The following is a 15,277-nucleotide window of genomic DNA, read 5'->3' as shown; positions in this document are numbered from 1 at the left end:
GCAATTGTAGTAATATGAAAAAAGTATTTCTACTACAAAAAAAATGTATACGGGCTATATGTGGTGTGCATCAAACAGAACCCTGCAGACCTCTTTTCCATAAGTTAACTAGGGTTTGCTCCCGGGAAATACCGGTACCGAAAGTACCGGGAATTCCCGGGATTTTTGGCCAAGCAAAGAACCGGGAAATCAACTTGAAAAATCCCGGTACTTTCGGTACTTTCGGGAAATACTTTTTAGTGACTTTTTTTGCTACAAAATTGATTTATTTCTGTTTATATTATTTAAACAGTTAAAAAATAGGCATAGGTACAGTAACACTCGCTTAATCACTATTTGATAGCGGGTGGCAGTGGCAGCCTGGCAGCCGTGGCCACCGCGATACCCTAGCTAGCCCCACTAGCCAGTTCAGCAGTCTAGTTTTGTATTTTTGGTAAAGGTTTGTTATATTATTTGTGTATTTATTTTTTCTCTCAATTTCATTTCTCATTTGACTCATTTTTCTGCATGTTATAAAACTGTGTTCGCGAATTTTGCGATAGACTTAAAAACTACTAAACGGTTATTTATGCGTTTTTCACCTATGTATGAATAGAGTGATTCTTGAGGAATGTTTACTAGGTTTTGTTGTTATAAATTGATTATTAAAACATGACTATTTGTGCTAAAAGTCGGTAAAAATCACGCTGCTTAAGAGCTTCAATCGAAAACCCTGCCCGTACGTACCGATCGACTTATAACAAAATAATTTATGGTGGAATTGTCACTCTTATACATAAAAGGCCTAGAAAAAAGTCGGCAATGGCTTATGTCTAACTTTTAAGGATAACTGCTATAAACATGCTTAACTTTAAAAAAATGTTTACATAGTATTACGGTATTCCACAGAAATTTCCAGAAAATTACTAATTTTCTCGAGAACGTTCCCTCTGACTAGCAAAAAAATAGTGCATCATCTCAAATGTTTTGTTTCCTTTAGTTTACATTCTTTGCTTCAAATTACATATTTGGGGAATTTTGTAAGGTTTTTTTACTACCGGTCTTTAATCAATTATTACATTTCTTTAATAAATTTGTCTTATTTCTTTAACTAAGCGATTATACATCTCCCAGTAATAGCAGATCGCTTAATCGGAGCAATGTATTGCAACGGTAACCATTGATGCCTATGGTTGCCAGATCCGAATCCGGGTTTAAGCGGAATTCTTCGCGATTTTTTGCTTGTTCTCCTGACTCCCGATCCCGAGTCATTATAATAAAAAAAGACATAAAATAATACGCCGAGCGAAGGCGGTGCGGTTCGGTTATGGTAATATAATAATAAAAAATGTAAAATGCCAAAAAATATGTTGTTTTATTTGAAAAAGCGAAAAAATTGACCAGTCCCGAAAGTACCGAAAATCCCGGGAAATCCCGGTTCCATATTGCTTCGGTACCGAAAATCCCGGTTCTTTAAAACAGTACCGGTACTGCAATCCCTCCTAGAAATAGCCTCGTTTGTCAAAAACAATTTACACTTGTTTGAATTCAATAAAAGTGCGCGCCGTAAAGCTAATCTTATCCTTCCTGAACCAATACTAGAAATTTATAAAAAAGGACCATACTACCGTGCTATAAATATATACAATAAGTTACCTAGTGAAATAAAGTCCATACAGAATAGTACATTGTGCAACAAGGGGACCCACTACATATTTCTTCGAGTCATGTGGTATAGAGCTGATTAGTCTGGGCCTTATTATTATAAACATTTATAGAATACCAGACCAAAAAAAGACGAACGTTGGTATTTTTCTCCGAAAGCTTGAAATACTCCTTGAATACTTAATTACTAATTTTAAAAATAAAAAGATAATAATTTGTGGTGATTGGAATGTTGATATTTTAAAATCCAACAACGCTGCAAGCAATTTGTAGGCACTTCTAAATAATTATGGATTTGATGCTCATGTTAAACTTCCAACTAGGCATAATTCTTGCATTGATCAAATTGCAAGTAATATAAAGAGTGTATCTGTGAACATTCATCATCTTGGACTTTCTGACCATGAAACTGCTCAGTCAATAACACTGCGAACTGTTAAACGGCAAAAGACCTACACTACTTGGTTCGAGTATAGGCGTGATTACAGCTTGCACAATATACGAACATTTTATAAATGTATTTCGGCTCTTTTCTTTTCTGAGGTCACAAGTTCAAACGACTCAAAGGAGGCATTCCAGCAATTCTATGATCTTATATGTCTATTTTATGATTTATGTTTCCCGACTATAAAAGTAAAAATAAATAATAGGATGAACAGAATGAGTTGGCGTACCAAGGGTTTAATAAAATCATGTGTTAGAAAAAGGACCCTGTACTTTAACTATATCAGAAATAAATTAAATAAACAATCCAACAGAAATAAATACAATAAATACTGTAAAGTACTGAAAAGATGTATATTAACTGCACAAAAAATTCAAAACTCTAAATACCTACAGAATAGTAAGAATAAGTGCAAAGCTACTTGGAACGTCATTTCGTCTACCGTAAATAACAACTGTATGGATAACAATATTGATATCATCCGACACAACAATAATATTTACTCAAACCCTCTACAAATATGTAATATTTTTAACGATCAGTTCATAGGTTCCCAAATAGCACTTGAATCTCCAAAAAACAACCAGTCTTGTAGATCTGTCTTAATTGATGCAAATCCTAGCACTATTTTCCTAAAACCAGTGGACGAAAACGAAATTTATAGGATTATTAGGTCATTGAATAACTGCAAATCAAGTGGCTATGATAATATCAACACAAAAATGCTTAAATTATGTGCCTACTATCTGTCTGTTCCTCTTGCTCATGTAATAAATCTTTCTTTTATTGACGGCAGCTTCCCACAAGAGTTAAAAGTATGTGTTGTCAAACCTTTATACAAAAAAGGAGACAAGCAAGAATCTAATAACTACAGGCCGATTACCTTAATCCCCATTATTTCAAAAATTCTAGAAAAGGCATTTTACTGTAGACTAAATGACTTTTTAACCAAATATAATATTCTTTGCCCTGAACAATTTGGTTTTCGCAAGGGGAAATCAACATCTATCGCTTGCTTTGACTTGGTTAAGTTTATTACTGAGTGTATTAACACTTTCGAAACCGGGCTCTACGCGGCGCTACGACATTTTCGCTACATACGGGGAAACCCATGTAATCGGCTACGCTTCTACGATCGGTGTACCCGACAGTCGGGTTCTTGGTAGCGAAAGTGTTAATGAGAGCGTCCCCGTCATGTCCATCTTTATGGACATGACAAAAGCTTTTGACTTTGTCAGTCACTCAAGGCTTTTACTAAAGCTAGAATTATACGGTGTGCGGGGAACAGCACTTAACTGGATAAAGAGTTATTTGGAAAATAGAAAGCAATGCACAGAAATCAGCCAAATAAGGGAAACGAGACATACAATACTAAAGCAATCATACAGGTCATCTTTTAAAACCGTTAGTAAAGGTATTCCACAAGGTAGTATTCTTGGACCTTTGTTATTCGTTCTCTATATTAATGATTTGCCGAAAGCCACTTCGAATAAAAGTATAATGTTTGCAGACGATACAACTTTAGTAATAAAATGTAATGACAAAATTGATTTTGAACGCGACATAAATAATTCTTTAATGGACATTATCTCCTGGATGAAAGAGAATGAACTACAAATAAATATAAGTAAAACTAAATATATGCAATTCTCTTCATATAACTCAAGCGATATTAATATACGTGTAATTAATGATAATGAAGAAGTCGAGAAAGTTGACACCTTTAAATTTTTAGGAATAACTATAGACAACCACTTGAATTGGAAGGAGCATATTGAACAAGTTTGTAAAAACCTTGATAGATTTGTGTTTGCACTAAAAAGGTTACGAAGTACTGTCTCATTTGAAGCTGCACTTACTGCTTATCACGGGTATGTATCGTCCGTTTTACTTTATGGCCTGATACTGTGGGGCAATGCAGTAGATATTGATAAGGTCTTTATAGTCCAGAAAAAGTGTGTCAGAGCCATCTGCAATGCATATATCGACGACTGTTGCGTCCCACTATTTAAAAGTCTGCACATTTTACCCTTGCCATGTCTATATATACGAGAAGTCTGTGTATTTGTCAAGTCGAATCCGCATTATTTTAAAACTCGGATTCAGAACATGGAAAGAAAGACAAGAGTAAGAGTATTGAATGGATTAGCCAAACCGCTTGGGAAAAAGTACATTTATAGACGAAATGCTTTTAACATGTGCATCGAAATTTACAACCACATTCCCGAAGAGATAAGACTACTGCAAGGTCCTCTCTTTAAGCGTAAACTGACGAGCTGGTTATTGGACAAATGTTATTATAGTGTTAAGGAATTTATTGAATGTAATGGAACTTTTGTATAATGTATAATGTATAAAGTATTGGTTGATGTTAATTATTGCCGGACTTCATTTTATTGACTTGATTTATTGGTATTGAATGTATTATGTTAGATTATTAATTTAAAAATGTTTTGGTAAATTATGTGTTAGGTTTATATTTAAATCAACATTTGCATGCCTGTATGTGGGCCGAATACACTGATCACAAAATTATGTAACACCAACACAATGTAACTGTATTCTGGCAAATAAATTATTTGATTGATTGATTGATTGATTTGAGGAAGTTGAAAATTACTAACGAGAGTAAGTTAAATCGCGACGGCTTGCCGGAGCGATTTAAAGGCTCGAGGTAGTAATATTCATACTCCTCGAGTTACACACAATGTTTTTCATCACACTCGCAATGTAAAAAATATGTAAATACATAGATGTAAAAATGTTAAGTACGGTACAAGAAATTTCATTATCCCTTGGGAGAACGATTTTTCTATAACTCACGCTCCACCTGCGTGAAATAGCACATTTAAAGTGCGGGTGTGATGAAAAAATAATATCTTCACCAACAAACTCAAATCCGTGTTATTAAAAAAAGCATACTATACAATCGAAGAATTCATGCAGGATGATCTACAACGAAATTAAATACAATTTCTAAACTTAGAATGTTATAATGTATGTAGTAACTTAGAACGTAATAATGTATAATAATGTGTGTAGCTATAACAAATTTAGGAATAATTTAGATATACGAGTAATTACCAACATTGCCATACCCTACCGGGGTGTCAAGCGACCTCCTTCGTATTGTAACATCTTTAATGTATTACCATGGTTTGCAATAAATGAAGGCATGTTTACAAAAACAACATAACTAACATTTTTTGCGGATTTGAGTTTTTGGTATCATAGCATTCGTCTAAGCAGGATCTATACGTAGAGCAAAAGATAGTGTCCAAAAATGACCCCAATTGTCCACACTCAGTCCCCAAAAATATGCAAATAAGTGTACGATTGTAAAAAAATGGAAACAAAACTATCGCGTTTGATGTACGTAACCTATCCAGAAGTTTCTTTCACATCTTAAAAATAAGTGGAAATAACATTTCATCCCAGAATCGTTGAATAGTCTTACCCTAAAGAATATTGCTAAAATTTTTAAAAATTAAGAAAATGCCCAAGAACATCAATTTAAAACGTGCTTATGAGTTTTCACTTCCTCTTAATCTTCACAAAGTAGGCGACTTGAGAAAATTGTTGCAGTTTTTGGTCAAACCATCGAGCCATCAATACTACTAATCAATTTTGTATAATACGTGTCAAGAATCGTCGTCTCTGGAGGTAGATAACGATGACAACAGCAGCGGATGTGAAGATTAAAGTAGATCCACTAGTTTAGTAAGATTAATGATAGAATACAAAACATAATTTCTATAGAAACTTGTTTTATTTTCTAACAAAAAGAACATAACTAACAAAATTTTACAAAAACAGCATAACTGACGAACTTATTTTTCATATTTTTTCCAAAAATAATTGTCTTTGAGATGTGTAATCGTGTGTTTCGGAACTAATGGCCACTTACTTAAATAACGTATACAACGTTTATGTCCAATAGTTAATATATAAGAAGACATTTAGTTTTTTTCGTTTCCTGTAAATTCATGTCTAGTGTAGTTATGTTGTTTTTGTAAACATGCCTTCAAATGATATTGATTGATTGATTGATAATTACTTTAATATGTACAAAATGTGTACAAATAAATGCGTTACCTTTTAAGCCATTTGATATCATTCCATTTTAAATTCTTGTCAAATAAATTTTCTACATATTTACTAAGGCCGCTTCCACCGCCCTCAGCTTTCTGAATTTTAGTAGATAAGTGCCCGTCGAAATTTGCTAATCTGGAATATTAGGTATCAATGATATTATATTAGAATGTCCCGAATTAGTGATTATGGCAGAATACATTGATAAACAAAGCATAGCGTTTGATAAGATTTGAATATTATATGTATTGGGGGACACCTTACACAAATCAACCTAGCCCCAAATCAAACTAAGCAAAGCTTGTACTATGGGTGCTAGGCGACGATATACATACTTATACACGGTGCTCGTGAGCATTGCGAGAGATTTTAACCACGCATTTCTGAGGCTAAAGGAAAAATTTTTATTTTTCAATACAGATGAGGAAATTTTGCCAAAAAATTTTTTTTGTATTTTTTTACTGTTTTTGAATGTATTTTCACATAAAAAGTGAAGGCAGAGGCACGTATTTAACCGGTCGACTAAATATTCAAATTTCGGCAGTTCAAAAAATAAAAAAGGGTATTAAAAATAATAGTTTGGCGACTAAAATGGGGCAGCAAAATATTTTAATATTAGGTAGCATTTTAATGTCGTTACGGCTACGGTTTATTCCAACGCAACTATTTATTTGGCAACTGAATTATTATATTGGAAACTATTTAAGAGATACAGTTTAATCGGAAAAGGGCTGTCTATTAATATAAAAAACAAAGTTCTTTTATAAATATTTATGTAGCAATTTAACATAAAAAGTACATTTGAAATTTATACATCGGCACGCATCGCCAAGGCTGTCATTTTAGTTTAAAAAAAAACCGGCCAAGAGCCACGTGTCACGCGGGCCACGCTCAGCGTAGGGTTCCGTAGTTTTCCGTATTTTTCTCAAAAACTACTGAACCTATCAAGTTTAAAATAATTTTCCTAGAAAGTCTTTATAAAGTTCTACTTTTGTGATTTTTTTCATATTTTTTAAACATATGGTTCAAAAGTTAGAGGGGGGGGGACGCACTTTTTTTTCCTTTAGGAGCGATTATTTCCGAAAATATTAATATTATCAAAAAACGATCTTAAATACTAAACCCTTATTCATTTTTAAATACCTATCCAACAATATATCACACGTTGGGGTTGGAATGAAAAAAAATATCAGCCCCCACTTTACATGTAGGGGGGGTACCCTAATAAAACATTTTTTTCCATTTTTTATTTTTGCACTTTGTTGGCGTGATTGATATACATATTGGTACCAAATTTCAGCTTTCTAGTGCTAACGGTTACTGAGATTATCCGCGGACGGACGGACGGACGGACAGACAGACATGGCGAAACTATAAGGGTTCCTAGTTGACTACGGAACCCTAAAAAAAAGGATTCTTATAAAATATAATGGTCGACAAAATATTAAACTTATGGGTAATAAATTAGGTGTTTGGGGGCGCTGGCAACTTCGTCCATACAATGAATGTAACTTTTAATGACGTTTACTCTATCGAATATAAGGCCGACCTTACAGTCTTCACATCACTGTGAAAAATTCAATTTTGTTTGACATAGAAATAACATTTGGAAGCAAAACCTTACTTAGATCATACTTTGGCCTAAATCATCCCGCAGATTTTTATGCTGGCATAATGTTGATTAGCAAAATAATCTATGAAGAGTAGGTACAACACTATTTTTGTTTGCATAATATTTAGGTGGTATAAAGTTGTCCGTCTTCTTTCTAATTCTGTTTGATAGCGAGTCATATGTGTTGGGGATGTAAGATACCTAACACTCCTCCTCGCTTCGCCGTCGTACCTAACGATGCCTCTGGGACTGTATTTCATTTCCTTTTTGCTATCGTTGTTTTGGTCATACAAAGTACCTAAGAATGCCATAATTATGCCATAGCAAATAGTAGAGGAGATATAGCCTTGGGGGTCATAATAATTACCACAGAACCGAAGTTTGGTTTTTTTAGTTCTTTGTGTGTGTCTTTTTGACATACTAAAAATATAGTAAAATATATTTATGCAAAATGCGTTTTTTCGACCGCCAAAAGTTGTATGAAAAATTACTATGGAAAAAAAATCCTAAAATTTATAAATCGTCTATGGTATCAACTTATGGGGAATTAAGCGGCAAATTTTTTTATAGCGTTGATGTTTAGCAAAAATATAAATATTTTTCACTATTTTGGTAAAATAAAAAATAATAAAAATCATAAAATTGATGAAAGGAAGTAATTAAAACATAAATTTCAGCAATGTAATTTTTTCCATATGTCCCACACCATGGTAAATACGGGTACGATCCGTCTGGTGATTAACAGTTACGGTAGCCTATGACGCCTGCCAATCTAGAGCCTCCACATGCGCGTTGCTGGCCCTTTAGGGTACCTTTCCACTAGAGATGCGCAACGTGATAGTATTTGATATCCACCAATCATGTTCACTGTTCACAAAGCGTAGCGCTAGTATGAACGGGTTCGACTAAGCTGATTGTGGATATCAGAAGCATCCATAACACATCTCTGGTGGAAAGGCACCCTTAACAGTCCTCAGCTAGCTCGCAGGATAACGCGCGCTCGCAGGATAATGCTGAAAAGCGGTCACCGTAATTTTTTTCTTTAGCTACCTCCGCACAATTTAAATACTACTTTAAACGATGAGCTAAGTATAATTATTTAGGTGCTAACATCTACATATACCTAACTACAAATATTAAAAATCTTAGGCCGGCAACAGACGTGTGGCAAGGCAGTCAATCTTATTTTATAAGATTATGATTTTTTAAGATTATGAAAATTAAGACTCTGTTGCCGGCCTTACGCTTTACAATATTTAGGTACCAATTATTATTTTAGTCGCCAAAGTATGTATGTATGTATGTATATATAAACACTTTATTGTACGTAAGACAAGTTAGGACATAGAAATACAGTATAGTTATGGTGTACAAAGGCGAACTTATCCCTATAAGGGAACTCTTCCAGTCAACAAAAGTATTGTTTAGAGTTCCTCAGCAATATATTTTGGTCGCTTGAATTTGTTGCCTTTTTAGGGTTCCGTAGTCAACTAGGAACCCTTATAGTTTCGCCATGTCTGTCTGTCCGTCCGTCCGTCCGTCCGTCCGTCCGTCCGTCCGTCCGCGGATAATCTCAGTAACCGTTAGCACTAGAAAGCTGAAATTTGGTACCAATATGTATATTAATCACGCCAACAAAGTGCAAAAATAAAAAATGGAAAAAAATGTTTTATTAGGGTACCCCCCCTACATGTAAAGTGGGGGCTGATTTTTTTTTTCATTCCAACCCCAACGTGTGATATATTGTTGGATAGGTATTTAAAAATGAATAAGGGTTTACTAAGATCGTTTTTTGATAATATTAATATTTTCGGAAATAATCGCTCCTAAAGGAAAAAAAAGTGCGTCCCCCCCCTCTAACTTTTGAACCATATGTTTAAAAAATATGAAAAAAATCACAAAAGTAGAACTTTATAAAGACTTTCTAGGAAAATTATTTTGAACTTGATAGGTTCAGTAGTTTTTGAGAAAAATACGGAAAACTACGGAACCCTACACTGAGCGTGGCCCGACACGCTCTTGGCCGGTTTTTTCAATAATATGATGCTTAATATTTGAGGCTCATATTTTTATTTTGTCGCCTCAATATTAATACACAGCCAAATTATATGAATGTATGCCAAATTTAACTTCCCGTTTAATATTTTAGTTGCCTGGTTAATTATATGCCAAAAGTAAATGTTATCCATAAAACTAGCACTTAAAATGAATTTTGACGTTTTTTTTTTCTAAAAACCTCATTTTTGTAAGGTTTTATTTCATACTTTTGGACAGGATAGTGAGACTAATTCTCCATAATGGCATCAACATCGTTAAAAAAGCCTTTTGTACTGAGTAACAATAAGAAAATATTTTTTCACCACACCAACTAGTAAAGGCTTTCTTTGCTATTCGAAAACAAGTAATTTCATACAAATTTTAACTTGATGTCTTAATCTGGCTGCTAGATTCTACCTATAAATAATGATTTTGAATCATAAATATTGAATAAATTGATGGATTTGATTTATTTTGATGTTTTAGTCAGTATTTTGTTCGTGTTGGTGTGGTGAAAAATTTTGTGTTTCACTCGGTGGCAAAGTATATTTAACCTTCGTGCCTTGATACCCTCGCAACGCTCAAGATTACAACTTTTTGAACCACTCGCTACGCTCGCGGTTCAATATTCGCTTGCTCAGGTATCAATATTGGAACGTGCGGTTAAACAACTACTTTGCCCCCTTTTAAAACAAATAACTATTTTTCAATTGGTCATAACTCTGAAACTAGGCGAAAACTAGAAGTGTATATGACATTTTAGTCTTAAAATGGGATCAGGAATATGCTCTTAATCTATCACCGACGTAGTATAAAAAAAATCTCTCGCAATGCTCACGAGCACCGTGTATAGATAAATACATACGTATACACCGTGTTTCACTTAACACTAAAAACAGTTTGTTCAGAATCGAGAGTAGAATCGATTGAGCTATATCTTGATGGGGGTAATATTTTTATTTAAATTAGTATTATTAGTTATTTTTTACGTGCCCATTCTATTGTACTCGTAATACAACATTGTGTATATCGCATTGCTAGAGGTTGTTTACCTTTTTTCAGTATTTAGGGGTACTGGCCGGTTACTTGGACGATTATTTTTTCCGCTACTAGTTTGACGTTGTTTGTCAGTTTAATCTTAATGTTTATCATAAGTCATAACAAATTGAATTCGTACCTAATTACAACCTTGTCATTTTGAATATTGAGTTTATTTGCTTACTGCGATTACCCGTCCAATTTGAAGTTTACTGTGACAAAGCTTTAAAGTGTTTTACAGTGACATCTTAGCTGTCTATTGGTAAACCTTATGTCGTTGCAGTAACGTACACAAATAAATAGTCTTATGGTTTATGATGGTAGTTAGCAATTATTTTATTGAGTGTACAGCTAAAAGTCAAGTAGAGCTGTACAGAAAATTAAAAATTCAATAAAAAAAAAGTAACGATCAGATTAAAAGATGAATACTCTAGATGAGTTTAAAAAAATGAAAATCAGTTGGGGTGTCTGAGGTTTTGAGTGATACCGGAAACACCGTGTATACCTACATAAAAAACATCCATGACTCAGGAACAAATATCTGTGTTTCCCCACACAAATAAATGCCCTTACCAGGATTCGAACCCAGAACCGCGGCTTAGCAGGCAGGGTCACTACGCAGTACGCACTAGGCCAGACAGCAGGCCGTCAATTATATTTTCACCACACCAACTGGTAAAGGCATTCTTTGCTATTCGAAAACAGATAGCAAAATTGCATTTTATCCACAAGGGGGCAAAGTAATTTCATGCAAATTTTAACCCGATGTCTTAATATGTCTGCTAGATTTTACCCTATAAATGATGATTTTCAATCAAAAATATTGAATAAATTGATGAATTTGATTTATTTTGATGTTTTATAGTCAGTATTTTGTTCGTGTTGGTGTGGTGAAAAATTTTGTGTTTCACTCGGTGGCAAAGTTTGTTTAACCTTCGTGCCTTGATACCCTCGCAACGCTCAAGATTCCACTTTTTGAACCACTCGCTACGCTCGCGGTTCAATATTGGAATCTTTCGCTTGCTCAGGTATCAATATTGGCACGTGCGGTTAAACAACTACTTTGCCCCCTTGTAAAACAAATAACTATTTTATTACTCAGGACTAGTGAAAGTAGTTAGAGGCTTAACCAAGTCCGTCTTGTACATAGCTCACCGTAGGTGGGAAGGCAAGGTGAAATTGTTTCGAATGTCCGCTCGACGTATTCCAAATAAAGGAGTGTCCACTGTTAAAGCTATTGCTTTAAATCCTGCTTTCTCGGCACGTAAGACTAAATTTTTGGTAACTTCTCTGAAATGAGAAATAATATTGGTAGAGAGTTTTGCCATAGTGTTGTGTAGTAAACTGTTGCATTATTTAGACACTAAAACTTACCGATCGTTATAAATGTAAAGTTGAAACCATTTAATGGCGTTTGGAGCCGCCTCCGATACTTCCTCAATAGAACTTGTTGCGATGGTACTTAAGGTATATATTGTACCCTCTGCCTGGGCAGCTGCAATTCACAATAACTTTCTAAAATCTAATTTATTAAATAATTATAATGTTCTCTTTCAAAGGATTTTCATACATTTTATAGAAAAAAAACCGGCCAAGAGCGTGTCGAGCCACGCTCAGTGTAGGGTTCCGTAGTTTTCCGTATTTTTCTCAAAAACTACTGAACCTATCAAGTTCAAAACAATTTTCCTAGAAAGTCTTTATAAAGTTCTACTTTTGTGATTTTTTTCATATTTTTTAAACATATGTTTCAACAGTTAGAGGGGGGCACGCACTTTTTTTTCCTTTAGGAGCGATTATTTCCGAAAATATTAATATTATCAAAAAATAATCTTAGTAAACCCTTATTCATTTTGAAATACCTATCCAACGATATATCACATGTTGGGGTTGGAATGAAAAAAAATATTAGCCCCCACTTAGGGGGGGTACCCTAATAAAACATTTTTTTCCATTTTTTATTTTTGCACTTTGTTGGCGTGATTGATATACATATTGGTACCAAATTTCAGCTTTCTAGTGCTAACGGTTACTGAGATTATCCGCGGACGGACGGACGGACGGACGGACAGACAGACATGGCGAAACTATAAGGGTTCCTAGTTGACTACGGAACCCTAAAAATATGACGTGTTAAACTTGGAATGTGAATGTCGTTTCGAGTATCTATTTCGCTCATCATGTGCCACGATTTAGCATTGGCAATATTTAGTAAGAAGTACGTGCTTTTTCATAGCAAAGGGTCACTATGCACTTGCATAAGGACCTTTTAGGTCACATTATTAGACCACACATTATTATCTTTAGTCTCGTGCAAATGTACCTACCTAATATATTCTTTGAGAGATAATAATACCTGAAGCGTAGAAGGCTAGCACAGTGACACTATTCCCACATGTTATTCTTTACTACTTATGGCATCGTAAAATTATAATTATCTTTAATAGACAAAAAGTACTTTTCGAAATACATAGTTTAAAACGCAAACTTAAGTAAAAAATGCGTTTTTGCCCAAGTTATGACGAAAAACTGTTTTAGAGAAAGATGAAATTATCTCTAAATTTAAGCATATATCATAATGACATTATAGTCTCTAAATGTGGTCAGTCTACATACACTGCTAAAGCCTTTCGGGTTATTCAGGCCCACGTGTATAGTATTCCTGAATATTGTTAGAATTTTGACATACCTCTTACATTAGCCAATTCTCCATCAGGATGAGCCATCCGCTGCATTGCTGATGGCGCTATTCCTATTGGCATGGACACTTTTTGCCCAAGGACTGTTGTATTTAAACAGGAATTCCCAACGCCAACTAAACACTTAGGTCGTATTCGCAATCTACAAAACAATGAACAGTTATGTGATTAGAATGTTTACAAATAAATCATTTGCACAGTCAACATTTGACATGCCTTTTGTTACCATTATAATAGAATAAATTTATTGGGAAAGGAGATATTTAAATAAAATAAATAAATATTGGGGGACACCCTACACCCTACATAAACCAACCTAGCCCCAAACTAAGCATAGCTTGTAGTACTATGGGTGCTATACATGCTTAATATAGATAAATACATACGTATATACATAGAAAACGTCCATGACGGAACAAATATCTGTGTTCATCACACAAATAAAATGTCCTTACTGGGATTCGAACCCAGCAAACTGCGGCTTAGCAGGCAGGGTCACTACGCACTCCGGTCGCCGGTTTGTTTGCTGCTCTGCTACCGTAATATATAATAATTAAACAATTGTAAAATTATACGTTACATGTAGGGATGTACGCACTAAAAGACGAAATAATGGTCATTGAAGTGGCTCCTAGTACGCATCGATAGAAACGATATTAGCTATTGGTTTATAGTGAAACTATAAAAATCTATTCAAGAAACAAATACGTATTGGTACTATATCGATCGGACCTCATGCGTTCTTAAATAGGCTACTTGCCTCCTAGTCAAATCAGCTTCTTTTTAAGAACTGTCAAAACGAATTTTAACGACTTGTTAGTATGGAATTAACATGAAATCGAATTGAGTGACGTCCCGGTCAACTCAGTTACTGTATTTATTTCTACCTGACTTATTAAATATAAATTGGAGTTAAAAATAACTTCTGTCCATGTTTTTCTTATAATTATCTGATGCTTTATTTCGTGCACGGTATAAAATATTTTATTTTAACTACAGTCAAGTTCCCTATTATCCATGGCGTTTATTTTCTTACCTCTTAAAAGCATCTCTATTTTCAGCTAGACTTTGCTCATCAGTTGCTCCACTTTTATAGTAATCTCCAGTAGACTTCGACAACATGGACAAAGCGACATTTTCCAAGTCTTTGACACTGATGTACTTTTCCATAGTTGCAACGTGTTTTAAATATAATCTGGAACTAAATAAAACTATTGCAAGAGATGAATTTAGACTATCGTATTATATAAATAGTTGTGATGAAAAAAACAAGATAATACCAGACGTCTGTTACAGGTCGCGATCCGCGTACTTGAGCGATCATTATTGGTTGGAAGCGTAATTAACAGACGCTTCTTATCTAAAAGATAGTATTGTCATAACATAACAAACTAAGTCAAATATTATCTTCTCGTTTGTATTGTGCCTAATGCATTAAAGTTAAATATATCAAGAATAAAACAACTGTAAAATAAAATTTAATTAATTTTAATTCTTGATTTTAATATTATAATATCTGTGAGAATGCTGTTTTTAAACATTCTTTAATAATTTCAAATGTTATTCGTTACATATTTGCCATAGAAATGTTATATAAAACTCAACTGTTCTTATAGTAAGTCTATTAGTTAAGTCATTTTACACTGTTCAGACGACACTAGCTTCGCGGCCTAAGGTACATATAAAAATAAAGCAAATTAAAATATTTATATA

At 34.1% G+C, this 15,277-nt stretch overlaps 1 protein-coding gene across 5 annotated transcripts in view; it reads right to left on the bottom strand.

Annotated features, from left to right (window-relative positions):
* Nucleotides 1–14,906, bottom strand: part of LOC125240800 (2-Hydroxyacid oxidase 1) — a 44,504-nt gene extending 29,598 nt beyond the window's left edge. For 3 of the 5 annotated variants that reach the window (XM_048148901.1, XM_048148902.1, XM_048148900.1), the window contains exons 1-6: nucleotides 14,845–14,906; nucleotides 14,601–14,765; nucleotides 13,555–13,706; nucleotides 12,243–12,363; nucleotides 12,024–12,158; nucleotides 6,185–6,316 (exon numbers count right to left, since the gene is read on the bottom strand). In XM_048148901.1, the coding sequence (XP_048004858.1) occupies nucleotides 6,185–6,316; nucleotides 12,024–12,158; nucleotides 12,243–12,363; nucleotides 13,555–13,706; nucleotides 14,601–14,765; nucleotides 14,845–14,888 (749 nt within the window). In that variant the 5' untranslated portion in view covers nucleotides 14,889–14,906. Of the gene's footprint in view, nucleotides 1–6,184; nucleotides 6,317–12,023; nucleotides 12,159–12,242; nucleotides 12,364–13,554; nucleotides 13,707–14,600; nucleotides 14,776–14,844 lie in introns of those variants that run through there. The other 2 variants (XM_048148904.1, XM_048148903.1) reach the window with 2 other exon arrangements.
* Between the last annotated feature and the right edge of the window lie 371 nt (nucleotides 14,907–15,277).

The sequence above is a fragment of the Leguminivora glycinivorella genome, chromosome Z, assembly GCF_023078275.1.
Source record: "Leguminivora glycinivorella isolate SPB_JAAS2020 chromosome Z, LegGlyc_1.1, whole genome shotgun sequence".
Taxonomy (NCBI): domain Eukaryota; kingdom Metazoa; phylum Arthropoda; class Insecta; order Lepidoptera; family Tortricidae; genus Leguminivora; species Leguminivora glycinivorella.
This window is presented reverse-complemented; position numbering and strand designations above follow the sequence as displayed.